General features: G+C 39.6%; 1 protein-coding gene across 1 annotated transcript in view; it reads right to left on the bottom strand.

Moving 5' to 3' along the window:
* Positions 1-17,732, bottom strand: part of LMNTD1 (lamin tail domain containing 1) — a 77,577-nt gene that overhangs the window by 11,369 nt on the left and 48,476 nt on the right. The window contains exons 7-9 of the mRNA XM_005680740.3: positions 16,236-16,355; positions 11,011-11,225; positions 9,900-10,065 (exon numbers count right to left, since the gene is read on the bottom strand). Coding sequence (XP_005680797.1) covers positions 9,900-10,065; positions 11,011-11,225; positions 16,236-16,355 — 501 coding nt within the window. The remainder of the gene's footprint in view (positions 1-9,899; positions 10,066-11,010; positions 11,226-16,235; positions 16,356-17,732) is intronic.

Here is a 17,732-nt window from a genome sequence, read left to right as displayed (position 1 = left end):
AAAAGCTTGTTCTTCAGCAGAACAAGCTACAAACACTTACAGAAAATTCCCATCTATAATTTCTTGAATTTTAATGATGAGATTATCACTGGTAGTGCTTCCATTTCAGAGTGTGAAGGTGGTAATTTCTTGGGTTATTTGAGCCTGAAATATTTAGCACCTAGTCTCACACGCTAGTAAAGTAATGCTCAAAATTCTGCAAGCCAGGCTTCAGCAATACATGAACTGTGAACTTCCAGATGTTCAAGCTGGTTTTAGAAAAGGCAGAGGAACCAGAGATCAAATTGCCAACATCCACTGGATCATGGAGAAAGCAAGAAAATTCCAGAAAAACATCTACTTCTGCTTTATTGACTATGCCAAAGCCTTTGACTGTGTGGATCACAATAAACTGTGGAAGATTCTGAAAGAGATGGGAATACCAGACCACCTGACCTGCCTCTTGATAAACCTGTATGCAGGTCAGGAAGCAACAGTTAGAATTGGACATGGAACAACAGACTGGTTCCAAATAAGAAAAGGAGTACATCAAGGCTGTACACTGTCACCCTGCTTATTTAACTTCTATGCAGAGTACATCATGAGAAACGCTGGGCTGGAAGAAGCACAAGCTGGAATCAAGATTGCCGGGAGAAATCTCAATAACCTCAGATATGCAGATGACACCACCCTTATGGCAGAAAGTGAAGAGGAACTCAAAAGCCTCTTGATGAAAGTGAAAGTGGAGAGTGAAAAAGTTGACTTAAAGCTCAACATTCAAAAAACGAAGATCATGGCATCTGGTCTCATCACTTCATGGAAATAGATGGGGAAACAGTGGAACAGTGTCAGACTTTATTTTTTGGGGCTCCCAAATCACTGCAGATGGTGACTGCAGCCATGAAATTAAAAGACGATTACTCCTTGGAAGGAAAGTTATGACTAACCTAGATAGTATATTCAAAAGCAGAGACATTACTTTGCCAACAAAGGTCCGTCTAGTCAAGGCTATGGTTTTTCTAGTGGTCATGTATGGATGTGAGAGCTGGACTGTGAAGAAAGCTGAGCACCGAAGAATTGATGCTTTTGAACTGTGGTGTTGGAGAAGACTCTTGAGAATCCCATGGACTGCAAGGAGATCCATCCAGTCCATCCTAAAGGAGATCAGCCTTGGGTGTTCTTTGGAAGGAATGATGCTAAAGCTGAAACTCCAGTACTTTGGCCACCTCATTTGAAGAGCTGACTCATTGGAAAAGACCTTGATGCTGGGAGGGATTGTGGGCAGGAGGAGAAGGGGACGACAGAGGGTAAGATGGCTGGATGGCATCGATGGACGTGAGTTTGCATGAACTCCGGGAGATGGTGTTGGACAGGGAGGCCTGGCATGTTGTGATTCATGGGGTCGCAAGGAGTCGAACATGACTGAGCAACTGAACTGAACTGAACTTTAATCTGAATATTTTGACTTCCGAAAATTGTATTTTTACTTTTGTGAAACAAGGGACCATTAATGATGTATTTTCATATATTAGATTATAACCTTTCATAACTTTAAAATACCTCTGTTTTATAATGTTGAAAGTTTCAAAATAAAAAATTTAGTCATGAAATTATCCAATCATTCTGTCATTAGAGATAACATCTTGGAATTGTTTATATGGTCATTAAAAAAACCTTGTAAAGTAAAAAAAAAATCCTTTATTTCAGCTGTAAGAAGAGATGCATAAATGGTTCTCTCCTATTTTTTAAATGAAACTCCTACAGAAGTTATAGTGATATTATAATCTGAATCTTCTGAAATCAAGCAGCAGAAGAGAAACATCATTACTTTTAAATATATGATTTAATATAATTTTCCTTATAAGAGTTCCTCCTTCTCTTGATTCAATAATAAAAAATAACAGAAACCTTTGGGATTTTGCAGTGTTCTTACAAGCAATTATTTGCTACTCAGTCTGATTGTAAAAGGTCCAACTAATTGGCCTTCTATATTCTACATGACAGTCAAGCTCTGTTTTAAAATTTCTGTGTATCAATTACAGTAATACTGTATTTAATACTGCCATCTGTATATATGTATAGACACACATTTATATATTCAGTTCAGTTCAGTTCAGTAAAATCACTCAGTCGTGTCCAACTCTTTGCGACCCCATGAATAGCAGCACGCCAGGCTTCCCTGTCCATCACCATCACACGGAGTTCACTCAAACTCATATCCATCGAGTCGGTGATGCCATCCAGGCATCTCATCCTCTGTTGTCCCCTTCCCCTCCTGCCCACAATCCCTCCCAGCATCAGTCTTTTCCAATGAGTCAACTCTTCACATGAGGTGGCCAAAGTATTGGAGTTTCAGCCTTAGCATCTGTCCTTCCAGAGAACACTCAGGGCTGATCTCCTTTAGGATGGACTGGTTGGATCTCCTTGCAGTCCAAGGGACTCTCAAGAGTCTTCCCAACACCACAGTTCAAAAGCATCAATTCTTCAGCGCTCAGCTTTCTTCACAGTCCAACTCTCACATCCATACATGACCACTAGAAAAACCATAGCCTTGACTAGACAGACCTTTGTTGACAAAGTAATGTCTCTGCTTTTGAATATGCTATCTAGGTTGGTCATGACTTTCCTTCCAAGGAGTAAGCGTCTTTTAATTTCATGGCTGCAATCACCATCTGCAGTGATTTGGGAGCCCAGAAAAATAAAGTCTGACACTGTTTCCACTGTTTCCCAATCTATTTCACATGAAGTGATGGGACCAGATGCCATGATCTTCGTTTTCTGAATGTTGAGCTTTAAGCCAACTTTTTCACTCTCCACTTTCACTTTCATCAAGAGGCTTTTGAGTTCCTCTTCACTTTCTGCCGTAAGGGTGGTGTCATCTGCATATCTAAGGTTCTTGATATTTCTCCTGGCAATCTTGATTCCAGCTTGTGTTTCTTCCAGCCCAGCATTTCTCATGATGTACTCTGCATAGAAGTTAAATAAGCAGGGTGACAATATACAACCCTGACATACTCCTTTTCCTATTTGGAACCAGTCTGTGGTTCCATGTCCAGTTCTAACTGTTGCTTCCTGACCTGCATACAGGTTTCTCAAGAGGCAGGTCAGGTGGTCTGGTATTCCCATCTCTTTCAGAATCTTCCACAGTTTATTGTGATCCACACAGTCAAAGGCTTTGGCATAGTCAATAAAGCAGAAGTAGATGTTTTTCTGGAATTTTCTTGCTTTCTCCATGATCCAGCAGATTGTGGCAATTTGATCTCTGGTTCCTCTGCCTTTTCTAAAACCAGCTTGAACATCTGGAAGTTCACAGTTCATGTATTGCTGAAGCCTGGCTTGCAGAATTTTGAGCATTACTTTACCAGCATGTGAGATGAGTGCAATTGTGTGGTAGCTCGAGCATTCTTTGGCATTGCCTTTCTTTGGGATTGGAATGAAAACTGACCTTTTCCAGTCCTGTGTCCACTGCTGAGTTTTCCAAATTTGCTGGCAAATTTAGTGCAGCACTTTCACAGCATCATCATTCAGGATTTGAAATAGCTCAACTGGAATTCCATGATTTCCACTAGCTTTGTTCGTAGTGATGCTTTCTAAGGCCCACTTGACTTCACATTCCAGGATTTCTGGCTCTAGGTGAGTGATCATACCATCGTGATTATCTTGGTCGGATTGTATTAATATATCATAATTAATCCATGATATTCTTAATGAACAACTATATTGCTTCTCAGTTCAGTTCTGTCACTCAGTCATGTCCAATTCTTTGCGACCCCATGGACTGCAGCAAGTCAAGCTTCCCTCTCCATCATCAACTCCCAGAGGTTGCTCAAACTCACGCCCATTAAGTCAGTGATGCCATCCAAACATCTCATCCTCTGTCATCCCCTTCTCCTCCCACCTTCTATCTTTCCCAGCATCAGGGTCTTGTCTAATGAGCCAGTTCTTCGCATCAGGTGGCCAAAGTATGGGAGTTTCAACTTCAGCATCAATCATTCCAATGAATATTCATGACTGATTTCCTTTAGGATTGACTGGTTTGATCTCCAAGTATTGCTCCTAATTTATGACTTTTACAAAAAGAGTTGCTGTGGTCATTATCGTCTTTGTCATTTGGTCCACATATGCGTCTATTTGTTAGGCATTATGATATCTGAGACTAAAACTGATGAATTATAGGATATTTGTTAATAATTTTTCTTGCCTTATTGCATCCAGACTTCTAGTACAATGCTGAGTGGGAATTGTCCTAGAGAGAATTCTTGCCTTGAGCTGAACCTCAAGGGGAAAATTTCAATTACTTTACCGTTTAGTATGATAGCTTACATTAGGAATTTTGTAGACATAAAGGAAATTATATTTGAATTTCATCTATTGAGATGGTTATAATTTTCTTTTTTATTTTGTTAATTAATTTTCAAATTTTGAATCAACTTTGCATTCTTGAAATAAACTTTGTGATATATTATCCCCAAATAACCCACATATCAAAGATAATCACATTGAAAATTAGGATATATTTTGAACTGAATGATAATGAAAGTATGGCATACGTCATGCCAGAAACACAACATTTCATATACTATTCTTTTAGTGTTTATGCTAAATTCCAGCATGCATAATTGGTTTACTGAAGTCTAATATAAATGTATATTTTTACAACTTACTGAACAAATCATGACATTTGGAGTACTGTAACTCCATTTTCTCTGCTCCTAATTTTTGTGCTATTGATGTTGTTATTTGGGTTAAGTAGTATCCCTCCAAGGAGAAGGCAATGGCAACTCACTCCAGTACTCTTGCCTGCAAAATCCCATGGGCAAATGAGCCTGGTAGGCTGCAGTCCATGGGGTCGCTAAGAGTCGGACACGACTGAGCGACTTCACTTTCACTTTTCACTTTTATGCATTGGAAAAGGGAATGGCAACCCACTCCAGTGTTCTTGCCTGGAGAATCCTGGTGGGCTGCCGTCTATGGGGTCGCACAGAGTCGGACATGACTGAAATGACTTAGCAGCAGCAGCAGCAGCAGCAGCAGCAGCATCCCTCCAAATGTATATGTATATATCCTAACCTCTTGATTGAAGTCGTGAATGTAACTTAATTTGGAACTTGAGTCTTTGCAGATGTAATCAAGTTAAGATGAATTTCTAGTAGATTAGAGTGGGCCCTAATCCAGTGACTGGTGTCCTTATAAGAAGAAGAAAATATGGATACAGATGCACAAATTGTGGAAAGATGGAGGCAGAGGTTAGAGTGATGCAATCCATGAGAAAAGGAACACCAAGGAATGCTGGCAACCAGCAGAAGGTAGGAAGAGGCAAGGGAGATCATTCCCTAAGGCCTTCAGAGAGAGAGTGTGTGACCCTGCTTAACAACCTGATTTCAGACTTCTAGTCTCCAGAATGGTGAGAGAATAGATTTGTTTTAAGCCACTGAGTTTGTAGTACTTTGTTACAGTAGCCTTGGGAAACTAAGACAGCTGTTATGTATTTAAATTCTCTATTTTACCCCCCACAAGACAATATTAGTACAATTCTGTGTAGTGAATATTCATTTATGTTGAACCATGTCTTGACTCTGTATTTTTTTCACTTCTTCCAACATCTCTGTGCATCCTTCTAGGATTATTCTCTTTCTAGCTGAAGTACGTTCTTAATGTGGTCTGTGGTTGATGAATTCTCTCCGTTTTTGTTGGCCTGAGAATGTCTTTGTTTCATCTCATATTTTGAAGTTGATTTTTAATTGGTATAGAACTCCAGGATAATAATTCTTTTAAATTTTTTGTAACTTTTTATTTTATATTAGAGTATAGTGATTAATAATGTGACAGTTTCAGGTGCATAGCAGATGCATTGACATGTATCTTTCTACTCTAGGACAGTAGTTCTTTTAGCACATCACTGGAGATATCATTCTCTAGTCTTCAGATTTCCAGTATTTGGTTTTCTAAAGTTTTATTATAGAGCTACCTTTGAATTTGTGCTGCTTAGAATTTATTTTTCGTGATTCTGTGGCTTGATGTCTTTCATCAGTTTTTGAGACTTTTGTCATTATTTCTTTAAGTATAACTCTTGCCCCAGTCTTGCTCTCCTGTCCTTTTGGGACTCAAATTACGACTCCTATCCTCTCTTTTTCACACCTGCTTTGTCCTTCTTTCCCTTATTTTTCCTCCTCTATTCTTTCCTTCCTTCCTTCTTTCCTCCTAGATTTTGGAATATTTTCCACTCCACTCCATTTTCAACACTGTTTCTAAAATTCTCTTTTAAAATACAGAGAAAACTCTAAAAGATGTGTCTTTAAAACCCTTCAGTGTCACCCACTCTGTCCTTCATCAACATGCATTAAACAATTACTATATGTCATGTGCTGTATTTAGTGCTATTTACATAAATTAAAAGATTTCTATTATACAATATATTTTATGACAATATATTTGCAATTTTCTCAACTGAAGTAAAAAAAAACCTCTTAAAATTCTGATGTATATCTGTTAATAGCAAAAATTTAATTAATATAAAATTTTAAAGGTATGTGTGGATCACAATAAACTGTTGAAAATTCTGAAAGAGATGGGAATACCAGACCACTTGACCTGCCTCTTGAGAAACCTGTATGTAGGTCAGGAAGCAACAGTTAGAATTGGACATGGAACAACAGACTGGTTCCAAATAGGAAAAGGAGTACGTCAAGGCTGTATATTGTCACCCTGCTTATTTAACTTCTATGCAGAGTACATCATGAGAAATGCTGGACTGGAAGAAACACAAGCTGGAATCAAGATTGCTGGGAGAAATCTCAATAACCTCAGATATGCAGATGACACCACCCTTATGGCAGAAAGTGAAGAGGAACTCAAAAGCCTCTTGATGAAAGTGAAAGTGGAGAGTGAAAAAGTTGGCTTAAAGCTCAACATTCAGAAAATGAAGATCATGGCATCTGGTTCCATCACTTCATGGGAAATAGATGGGGAAACAGTGGAAACAGTGTCAGACTTTATTTTTCTTGGCTCCCAAATCACTGCAGATGGTGACTGCAGCCATGAAATTAAAAGATGCTTACTCCTTGGAGGAAAAGTTATGACCAACCTAGATAGTATATTCAAAAGCAGAGACATTACTTTGCCTACTAAGGTCCGTCTAGTCAAGGCTATCGTTTTTCCTGTGGTCATGTATGGATGTGAGAGTTGGACTGTGAAGAAGGCTGAGCACCGAAGAATTGATGCTTTTGAACTGCGGTGTTGGAGAAGACTCTTGAGAATCCCATGGACTGCAAGGAGATCCATCCAGTCCATCCTAAAGGAGATCAGCCTTGGGTGTTCTTTGGAAGGAATGATGCTAAAGCTGAAACTCCAGTACTTTGGCCACCTCATTTGAAGAGCTGACTCATTGGAAAAGACCTTGATGCTGGGAGGGATTGGGGGCAGGAGGAGAAGGGGACAACAGAGGATGAGATGGCTGGATGGCATCACGGACTCGATGGACGTGAGTCTCACTGAACTCTGGGAGTTGGTCATGGATAGGGAGGCCTGGTGTGCTGTGATTCATGGGGTCGCAACGAGTTGGACACGACTGAGCGACTGAACTGAACTGAACAGAACTGAATGAACAGATGCCCTGAAAGCGTTAAAGCAATTGTCTTTTAAAATTATCATTATATGGGATTTTCCTGGTGGTCCAGTGGTTAAGAATCCACCTGCCAGTGCAGGGGACACAGGTTTGAACCCTGATCTGGAAAGATCCCACATTTTGCAGAGCAACTAGGCCTGTACACCACAACTACTGAGCCTGTGCTCTAGCCCGTGAGCTGCAACTATTAAGCCTATGCACCCTAAAGCCCATACTCTGCAACAAGAGAAGCCACCCCAGTGAGAGAAGCCACACAATAAGACCTCACACTGCAACAAAAAGTAGCCTCCACTGGCGACAACTAGAAGACACCCTAGTGCAGCAACAAAGACCCAGGACAGTAAAAAATATAAATCTATAAATAAAAATTTAAAACTGTCACTTTATAATATACAAATATAGTGCAATTTATGTTGAACAAAAGATGTACTGAATAATCAGTGTAAGTTGCCATCACTATAGAAAGGTGTATCAAGAAAATTTGAAGTCAAATTTCTTTGGTAAACAAGTTGTTCAGAATAAGTGAAGGCAATCATTAATTGGAGAAAAACATGAAGGTACTTCTTAAAATCTCAAATCTAAGTCCTAAAGTCCTGAGTATGTGTCTATATAATATATATGTTTATTAAATGTATATATATATGTATATATATAACATTGCTGAAAGGGCTTTTAAAATTTCAGATCATAGTCTCATACTTTATAGATGAAGCAACTCAGGCACAAGACATAGGATACTTAATTTTATGAAATAGAATATATTCAGGAATTTACAGAATTTCCATCATTCCACTTCTAAAAGGCATTATTTTGGGGGCTGCTATTTCTAGCATGGGTTAGTACACTAGCATGGTGGTTTTCATACTGCGTGTACAGAATCCTGTGATTCCAAATAAGTGCCTCAGAGGTCACAGGGAAGGAGAGAAGAAAATGGGTGAGACTTCCTGGTGGTCTAGAGGATAAGAATCCACCTGCCAATGCAGGGGACATGGGTCCGATCCCTGGTCCAGGAAGATCTGACATGCCACAGGGCAACTAAGCCCATGCACCACAACTACTGAGCCCAAGCACCCTAGAGCCTGAGTTCTGCAACAAGAGAAGGCATTGCAATGAGAAGCCCCAGCACAACAATTAGAGAGTTGCCCCCATTCACTGAAACTAGAGAAAGCCCCTGCATGGCAGCTAAGACCCAGCACAGCCAAATAGTAATATAAATGAATAAATAAAAGAAGATAGCTGTAGTGGGTAGTGGGAATCTCTCTTCTTCAACTTGAATGGTTCTGTTTTCATCCATTTCATATATTGGGATTCTGCCCAAGATTTCACTTAAAAAAGCATCTTTCTGCTAAATGTGTTTGTAAATCATTTTAACTTCTCCAGGATTTAGCTGCTATATGAAAGCTTAGGATCTGGCACCATGTCTGATCAGTTCTTAATTATTTGGGAACCTCTGGTGAACCTTGTGAACTTTCTTGCCAGAAAACATCACATAGGCTTACTTTTTTTTTTTTCCTCCAAGTTTAACAGATTCGTGGACTTCCTGAAGTCCATGAACACATCCTGGGCTAATAACACCAACTCTAAAAGCTTTACTTAAAGGACTTATATAAGAAACTTCTGGTTGAAAAATGAGTAAGAATTTGGGATTAATATTAGAATGTGTTGAGAAAAAATGGATTTTTTTTACAACAGCTTAAATTATAGGACCCATTTATCCTGTCTAATGAGAAACAAAATATACTTTCAACCACACTTAAAGAATCCTATGTCCTCTTGTCGTTCATGATGTTCTTTTGATGATGCATTCGGACACCTGGTGCAAAGAGCCAACTCAATGGAAAAGTGCCTGATGCTGGGAAAGACTAAAGGCCAACGAAGAAGGGGGCAGCAGAGGATGAGGTGGTTATATGGCATTACCCACTCATTGGACATGAATCTGAGCAAATTGCGGGAGATGGTGAAGGAGAGGGAAGCCTGGCATGCTGCAGTCCATGAAGTCTTGAAGAGTCGGACACGACTTAGCAACTGCACAACAACGATAATAACTCAGACACTGTGCTAGAGCAGAAGTATTAGGCTGGCTAAAAGTTTGGGTTTTTCTGAGCCATTGCATGGAAAATCCGAACGGACATAAGTCAACAAGCTCATGGTACTGACTTTAGACGCCATCTATTCTTGAGGATATGAATAACTTATAACACTTAAGAGACTTTTATTACTTAACCACATTTTTACTAGTTCTACACACACACGTACATCACTTACCCTTCATTGGAATAATATCCCTTTGACCTACCTGGACTGAATCAGTCCGGGTTGACCTGGGCTGTCTGTTTAAGCTGTGTCCAGCTGTGGAGGTGTTGTGAGCATCGGTCAGTGCACAGTAGGGGTGTGCAGGGACATTAGGACTGTGGCACCATGGGCTGCGAGTGGGGAAAAGGGTTGGTGGGATTTCTTTTTCTCTGTAAAAGAAAAATTGAGCCCAAATTGAACTGGAAAGCCACTTCACCCAGTGATGTGAATAATGAAGGCTCCATTAGAGAGAAAGCATGTTCCAAGATTAGAGAGCATGGTTTTTCCAGTCTTGTGAGCAGCACTGTTATTACATCAGAAGCATCTGACTACATATAAATAACATAAATTCTGTACTTTCAGCCACAGCCAGCTCTTGATCCAAGATGAAAGTGCTAGATGATGCAAATCTTCCTCCACCTAAGCTCTATGAAAGGCATGGTGATGACTTCCTCTCTGCACTGCCCCTTGGCCTTACTGCTAATGGGAGGGCTGTTATGAAATGGAACAACCTTGGGGGGGGTCTTAATATCAATTAGTGGAAATTGCAAGCCTTTATTTTCTCATGAGTGTGTCTCTGCTTGCTCTGTGTTTTTGTGTTTCAAAACATAAAAGCTATTTTGGTTTTTATGGTCCTATTCAAAATAGAAGTTTTGTTTGTTTTTATCGATTTATCTGTTCATCACATTGTCAGCCAGTCATTCCCACCTGTTCAACCCTTATTAATTGTGGGAAGAACTCAACTAAAAAAAAAAATCAAGCAGACTTCCCTGGTGGCTCAGTGGTAATGAGTCTGCCTCCCAATCCAGGAGACATGGATGCGATCCCTGATCTGGCAAGATCCGACATGCCAAGGAGCAACTAAGCCCGTGTGCCACAACTGTTGAGCCTGTGCTCTTGAGCCTGAAGCAGCAAATACTGAGCCCACGTGCTGCAACTACTGAAGCCCACATGCCCTAGAGCCCAGGCTCTGCAGCATGAGCAGCCACCACAATGAGAAGCCTGCGTACCACCACTAAAGAGTAGCCCCCGCTCTCCACAACTGGAGAAAAGCCTGCACAAAAACAATGACCCAGCACAGACAAAAATGCAATTAAAAAAAGAGCAACTTTTACCTTTTAAGAGAAGCTTGAACTTGTTCCACCTGGCATTTTGAGGACTCTCTCTTAAACTGATCTCGTTTTTCTTTAGTTGTAGTTGCAACTGCTGGCCAATTAAACATGTGCCGTTGAGGTGTTGCACTTATTATTGAACATCTGTCAAATTCGATGTCGGTCTCTAATTTTTCCCATGCTTGCTTCCAGTGAATGGGAGTGTACCAGGCAACAGCCTAACAAAAATGATTCATTAATATTAAATACTATTAGAGGTAAGTTTTAAAAATGACATAGGCTTATTGCAGGCTTCCCAGATAGCTCAGTTGGTAAAGAATCTGCCTGCAATGCAGGAGACCCTGGTTTGATTCCTGGGTTGGGAAAATCACCTGGCGAAGGGAAAGGCTACCAACTCCAGTATTCTTGGGCTTCCTTTGTGGCTCAGCTGGTAAAGAATCCTCCTGCAATGTGGGAGACCCCGGTCTGAGCCCTGGGTTGGGAAGATCCCCTGGAGAAGGGAAAGGCTACCCACTCCAGTATTCTGGCCTGGAGAATTCCGTGGGCTGTATAGTACATGGGGTTGCAAAGAGTCGAACACGACTGAGCGACTTTCACTTCACTTCACTTCAGGCTCATTGCAATAAAATTTTAGTCAAACTGTAATGTCATTTATGTACTGTGAAATGATTAGTGAAACACATAATGAGGCTATAGTGAGACATCCTGCCTTAGCTTCCAACTCTGAAAATTTTCAAGCTGCATCTATGCAGGCAGGTTATCACTTACTCCTTTGGAATGTGTCCTCATATGTAAAATGGGGAAGGTGGTGGCTATATGACAGCATTATGAGATTCAGTTAAGCTACTGAATTTCATAATTAAAAGGAACTGTGCAAAAAGTTATATTAATAAGTTAAAATTTAATAGTTAATATATTATATATTTATATAATATTTTATATAAATTAAATACAACATAAATATTAAATATAATATAAATATATATATATTAAATATGGGGCTTCCATGGTGGCTCAGTGGTAGAGAATACATCTGCAAAGCAGGAGATACAGGTTCAGTCCCTGGGTTGGCAAGATCCCCTGGAGAAGGAAGTGGCAACACACTCTATATACATATATTATTTGAGATGGGAAAATGGGTGTTAAAACTAAAGACATGAAGAGGAAACCACATTCTCCAAGCTAGAATCCTAGGTGGGGAGTTTGTTTTGGTTTCCTGAATACGTGGCATGTATAACATATATGTGTAAAAATCATTCAGAAAAATCATGTGTAGGGACTGATAATTGTGTGTTTGTTCAACAGGGAAAGTTAAGCACTGCAGTGTACCCCATCTACTTGTTCTTGTGATCTGTTTTTAGCTTATAAATTATAGAGGCTTAGATTGATGTTGTATCCATTGAAAAACCCTCTGTATGCCTTGATAAGTTAAACACACATAAAGACAACACAAGGCAAGTTAAGCTAGGCAAAGAAAAAATTTCATTTCATAGATCACAGCAGAAAACCCCACTTTTGGTTCAGGTCATCAGTTAGGGATTCTCCTCTTTCGCAGCTCAAATAGATATTTTTGTGGAAAATATGTTAATCATCTTTTGAGTGAAATCTCTCTCAATTAGATTGCAAGCCTTTCCTAGCCAAGAGCAATATTTTATTTCTTCCTGTATTATAAGGGACTTAAAAATATCTACTGATAATGACAATGATAATGTGATCAAATAAAATGATATAGTTTTAATCTCACTTCTGAAATGTTGACCATATGAACCTTGTGGGCTATTTTTAGTACCTAACAGAAAAATTTTTGGAGTTGGAATATCTGGTTTTATTTTACTTTTGCCATTTTGCCAGTCATGTGATCTTGAGAAAGCCATTTAACTTTCCAAGCCCCATTTTCTTCCTTTGTATAATGCTTAAATAATCTGAGAATCAAAGGAGATAATGCACATATAAACAGCCCTTCATGAGTTGCTACAGCACCAGAATTCACTGAGAATTCCATAGTTTCTGAGAACAATGTATTGGGAAAATTCAAGGCATTCAGTCATATGAGAGGCCCATTCAATTTTTGACATGAAATGTAGAGGCTACAAATCATATAGGACAAAAAAGTGGTTTCTGAAAAAAAATCTAGCCTTGTTTAAAAGTCAATAGCCTCATAGAATCATAGTGATTGTACTATGTAATCTTACATGAACTCCTGACAAAGCAAGACTAAATCTGCCTTTATATTACACCATATGGTTTGTAACTGATCGAATATTAAGTATCGCCAAGTTAGTGATGAACCAAAAAGTAGGCTGTCATACTTTATTTTAGGTTTCTGTTTTTAGAGTTGGACACAACTTAGTGACTGAACAATGATACGACTTCTCTTTGCCACACTGTTTTTTTGTAAGTATTTTTCAAGTCCAGACTCAGGACCTATTCTAGTCTATGTCATTGTCTACTATTGTTCTAGTCAGATTTCGGGTTCTGTAACTTTCCCCACAAAATATTAATTATTTTCAACACACAAGTTATATCAACAGAAGCAATCCAGGATCGCAAAGAAAGCTTGGATCTGTTTTTCAGCATGTCTATGGGAATGTAGCAATCTATCATTTCAAGAAAAATTTGCCTGGCAACTGCAGATAGTGAGATCCAGTATCACTGAGGTGAGAACAGGAATTAATTGTTGTTTAAAAAAAAGGGGGGGAGAATTTTGTGTTTATATTAGGGCTTTTAGATTGACAATGTCACACCTCAGTGTAGTTAATGGAAATATTTTCTATTTGAATTAAACAATGCTGATTGCTTTACCATGGGGTGGAAATTCCAATAGGAACTGACCTTAAAAAAAAGACTTGAGCTGAAGCCTGAAGGGTGAGTAGGAATTAATAGGTAAGTAGAGGAAGAGAGAAAGAGTCTACGGAGACGCAAAAGCATGTGCAAAGGCCCCGTGGCTTGAGGGAGCAATTAAGTACTGGAAAATAAGAGAAGCCACAGGGAAGAGTGAGTTAGGGAGGAGGAAAGGGGCAATACACTATGATTCAAGTCAACTGGGTGAACTTCTCTCATCTGCAGACTCAAAACAAGTGCTTTATGCTCTCTAATGTTTTTCTTGATCCTCTCCTCTACAGGGTTGAATCTCTAATCTGAGTTGCCACACTCTGTGCACCAACTTCTACTAAAGCATTGTTTCACAGTAATGCAATTATTTATTGTTACATATCAATTTTTACTACCAGACTCATGAGTTTTCTGAGGACAAGAATTGTGCAACAATTATGTGTTTTTCCCTAGCTTCTAGCACAAAGCTTGGCAGATAATAAATATATGTAAACATTTTCCATATGAATCAACCAGTTTAACTCCTATATTAGCAGACAAAATTACTTGTGTTTACATCACCCTGAAGAAATGGTCTGAACCTATATGTGCCAAGTAGATCAAACCAATCAGTAAAAGGAAAACTCAAAATGCCAAGTTTAATTCAGTGGCGAGGAGGGACAGTTCACTAAAATGTGCCTTCCAGGAGCTCAGGGACCTTGTCTGTCTGGTTCAACACCCAGTGCTTGGGACACTGTACACACAAAGTGTCTGACTCTTTGTGACCCCATGGACTGTAGCACGCCAGGCTTCTCTGTCCATGGAATTCTCCAGGCAAGAATAATGGAGTGGGTTGCCATGTCCTCCTCCAGGGGATCTTCCAACCCAGGGATCAAACCCAGGTCTCCTGCATTGCAGGCAGATTCTTTACCATCTTGAGCTACCAGGGAAGCCTAAAGTGTTTACACAATGGCTAAATGGGTGGATAAATGTGAAAGGTCTGAAACAAGAATGCCTTAGTCCTAACCTGAGTTCTGCTAATGATTTCTTATGAAAGTGAGTAAATAACTTAGATTACATAACCTTATTTTCCCCATCAGTGACAACTACTAGAAGTATTATAGAATTCAGTTTGTGCCCATAGAAATATGAGGCAATGAGTGAGTAAAGCCTGCAAATTTACATCTAAAGAGTGTTCACTCCATCTAATGCTGTGTGTTCTCACAAAAAGACATCAAATTGCTCTTAATTAATTAGCAAATCTACTCTGAAAGGACAGTCAGGTATAATGCAGCAAGAAAGAAACTCAGAAATAGATTTTGATCAATATATTGTATGAATTAGTAATTATAGGCTTGGGGTAAGAAAAGGCAGACATTTAAAAATCTAAAGAACGGCTTTGAGAAAGGAGTAAATTTTTTCTCATAAAAAGGGATACATTTACACTTTACTGGCATGTTTTGAGGTATATATTTAGGCTAATATTATACCAAAAAAGGCAGAGTGAAAGTATAAAATTGCAGAATATTGGTAATGAGTTATATAGAGTTATTTTTTAATTTATTTTTTAATTGAAGGATAATTGGTTTATAGAATTTTGCTTTCTGTCAAACCTCAACATGAATCAGCCATAGGTATACATATATCCCCTCCCTCCTGAATCAGAGTTATTTCTATAGACTTAATTTGACAGTGAATAAAGCATAATGTGTGTGTGTGCTTAGTCACTCAGTCATGACCAACTCCTTGCTACCCAGTGGACTGTAGCCCACCAGGCTCCTGTGTCCATGGGATTTTCCAAGCAAGAACCTTGGGAGTGGGTTGCCATTTCCTCTTCCAGCAGATCTTCTCCACCCAGGGATCGAACTAGCGTCTCTTGCATCTCCTGCACTGTTAGGCAGATTGTTTACCACTAGCGCCACCTGGGAAGCCCGAATAAAGTATATAGTGGCCACAAGTGAGAGTCTATAGTCCTCTGGGAGTAGGAATCTTGACCTGTGTTACATTCCCAACATTTATCACGCTTATCACAGCCCTGGGAATAGAGAAGAATCTCAACAAGCAATCGAGAAATGAAGAAACTAAAAGAAGAAAGCCCACATGTGGTTCCTTCCTTTCTCATCCTTCTCTTCAGGAGAAGGCCAAATGCCATAAATAAAATCCATGCTTGATTCTGAAACTTGAAGTCGCTTCTAGAAACACAGGATATTAAAATTATCTTTGCCAAACTATAAGCACCTCTTTGGCACTGAAGAGAGGCTGCTACTGATTTGCCTGATATGTTATGACAGTTAGTGATGGTTCTTTCCAAGCTTTTAAAGATGAAAAACTCATTGAGCGAGCTAAGAGGGGAAAGGAGGACATAAGCAGAGCTATCCATTCTTATTAAAAACTATTATTAAGGACTGGACACTGACTTCACCGTTAGGTTTGCACAGGATGGTTGTACAGTTTGGGCCTGTGTGAAACCTGTTGTGTTCCTTCCAAAGAAAATCAGATGGTGACTGATGCTTTATTTCAGATGCTGCTGTCCAGACCTGTAGGAAAAGATCTTGTTAATGACAATTGCTGGTGGAGTTCAATGTAGTTTTATAACTGTAAGAGTTATTGCAACACATCTTTTAAACAGGTGAGTTTTTATTTTTAAGATTAAAAATAAATCTTTATTAAATTTGGCATAATATTGCTTCTGTTTCATGTTTTGGTTTTTTGGCTTCAAGGTATGTGGGATCTTAGCTTCCCAATGAGAGATTGAACCTGCACCCCTGCATTGGAAGGTGAAGTCCTAACTACTAGACCTCCAGGGAAGTCCCAGAGGTCTTTAAAATATACTGACATCCAAACCAGTCAATCCTAAGGGAAATCAACCCTGAATACTTGTTGGAAAGACTGAAGCTGAAGCTGAATTTCCAATACTTTGGCCACCTGATGTGACGAGCTGACTCATTGAAAAAGACCCTGATGCTGGGGGAAGATTGAAGGCAAAAGAAGGGGCTGGCAGAGAATGAGATGGTTGGACAGCATCACTGATTCAATGGACACACACCTGGGCAAACTCCGGGAAATGGTAAGAGGCAGGGACGCCTGGAGTGCTGCAGTCCATGGGGTTGCAAAGAGTCAGACATGACTTAATGACTGAACAACAGCAATAATCTGTAATGTCAAGTTGTATAACTGCAAAGCTAGTGTGTGTAGTTTAGAGGGATGCCTGAGAAAGAGGGAGGAGCCCTTTAGAATCACCTTTTTGAACTGTGCTGTTGGAGAAGACTCTTGAGAGTCCCTTGGACTGCAAGCAGATCCAACCAGTCCATTCTAAAGGAGATCAGCCCTGGGTGTTCTTTGGAAGGATTGATGCTAAAGCTGAAACTCCAGTACTTTGGCCACCTAATGCGAAGAGTTGACTCATTGGAAAAAACTCTGATGCTGGGAGGGATTGGGGGCAGGAGGAAAAGGGGACGACAGAGGGTAGATGGCTGGATGGCATCACTGACTCGACGGACGTGAGTTTGAGTGAACTCTGGGAGTTGGTGATGGACAGGGAGGCCTGGTGTGCTGCGATTCATGGGGTTGCAAAGAGTCGGACACCACTGAGCGACTGAACTGAACTAAACTGAAGCAAACCTTCTCTTTCCTTTCTTTTAAGCACTATGCTGCTTAGTTTTAAGAACTTAGATATTTCATTTTGATAGTTAAAGCATAAAAACACCAAGTATTGTATGCCAAATTGAAGAAAGCTGCAGAAATTTAATTATGATAATTTATTTTCAGAGATGGACAAAGTGACACAATTAACTAACAACAACCCAAAAGTCACAGTTAACAGAGAGATCAAAGAAACCACCAGTGCTAAGCCACAGTCTGACTGGGGAAATGAACGTTTTCCTGTACAATTCTAGTTTATAGCATTTATATCT

The sequence above is a fragment of the Capra hircus genome, chromosome 5 (genome assembly GCF_001704415.2).
Source record: "Capra hircus breed San Clemente chromosome 5, ASM170441v1, whole genome shotgun sequence".
NCBI classification, from domain to species: Eukaryota; Metazoa; Chordata; class Mammalia; order Artiodactyla; family Bovidae; genus Capra; species Capra hircus.
Note: the sequence above shows the minus strand (reverse complement) of the source record. Positions and strands in the feature narration are given on the sequence as shown.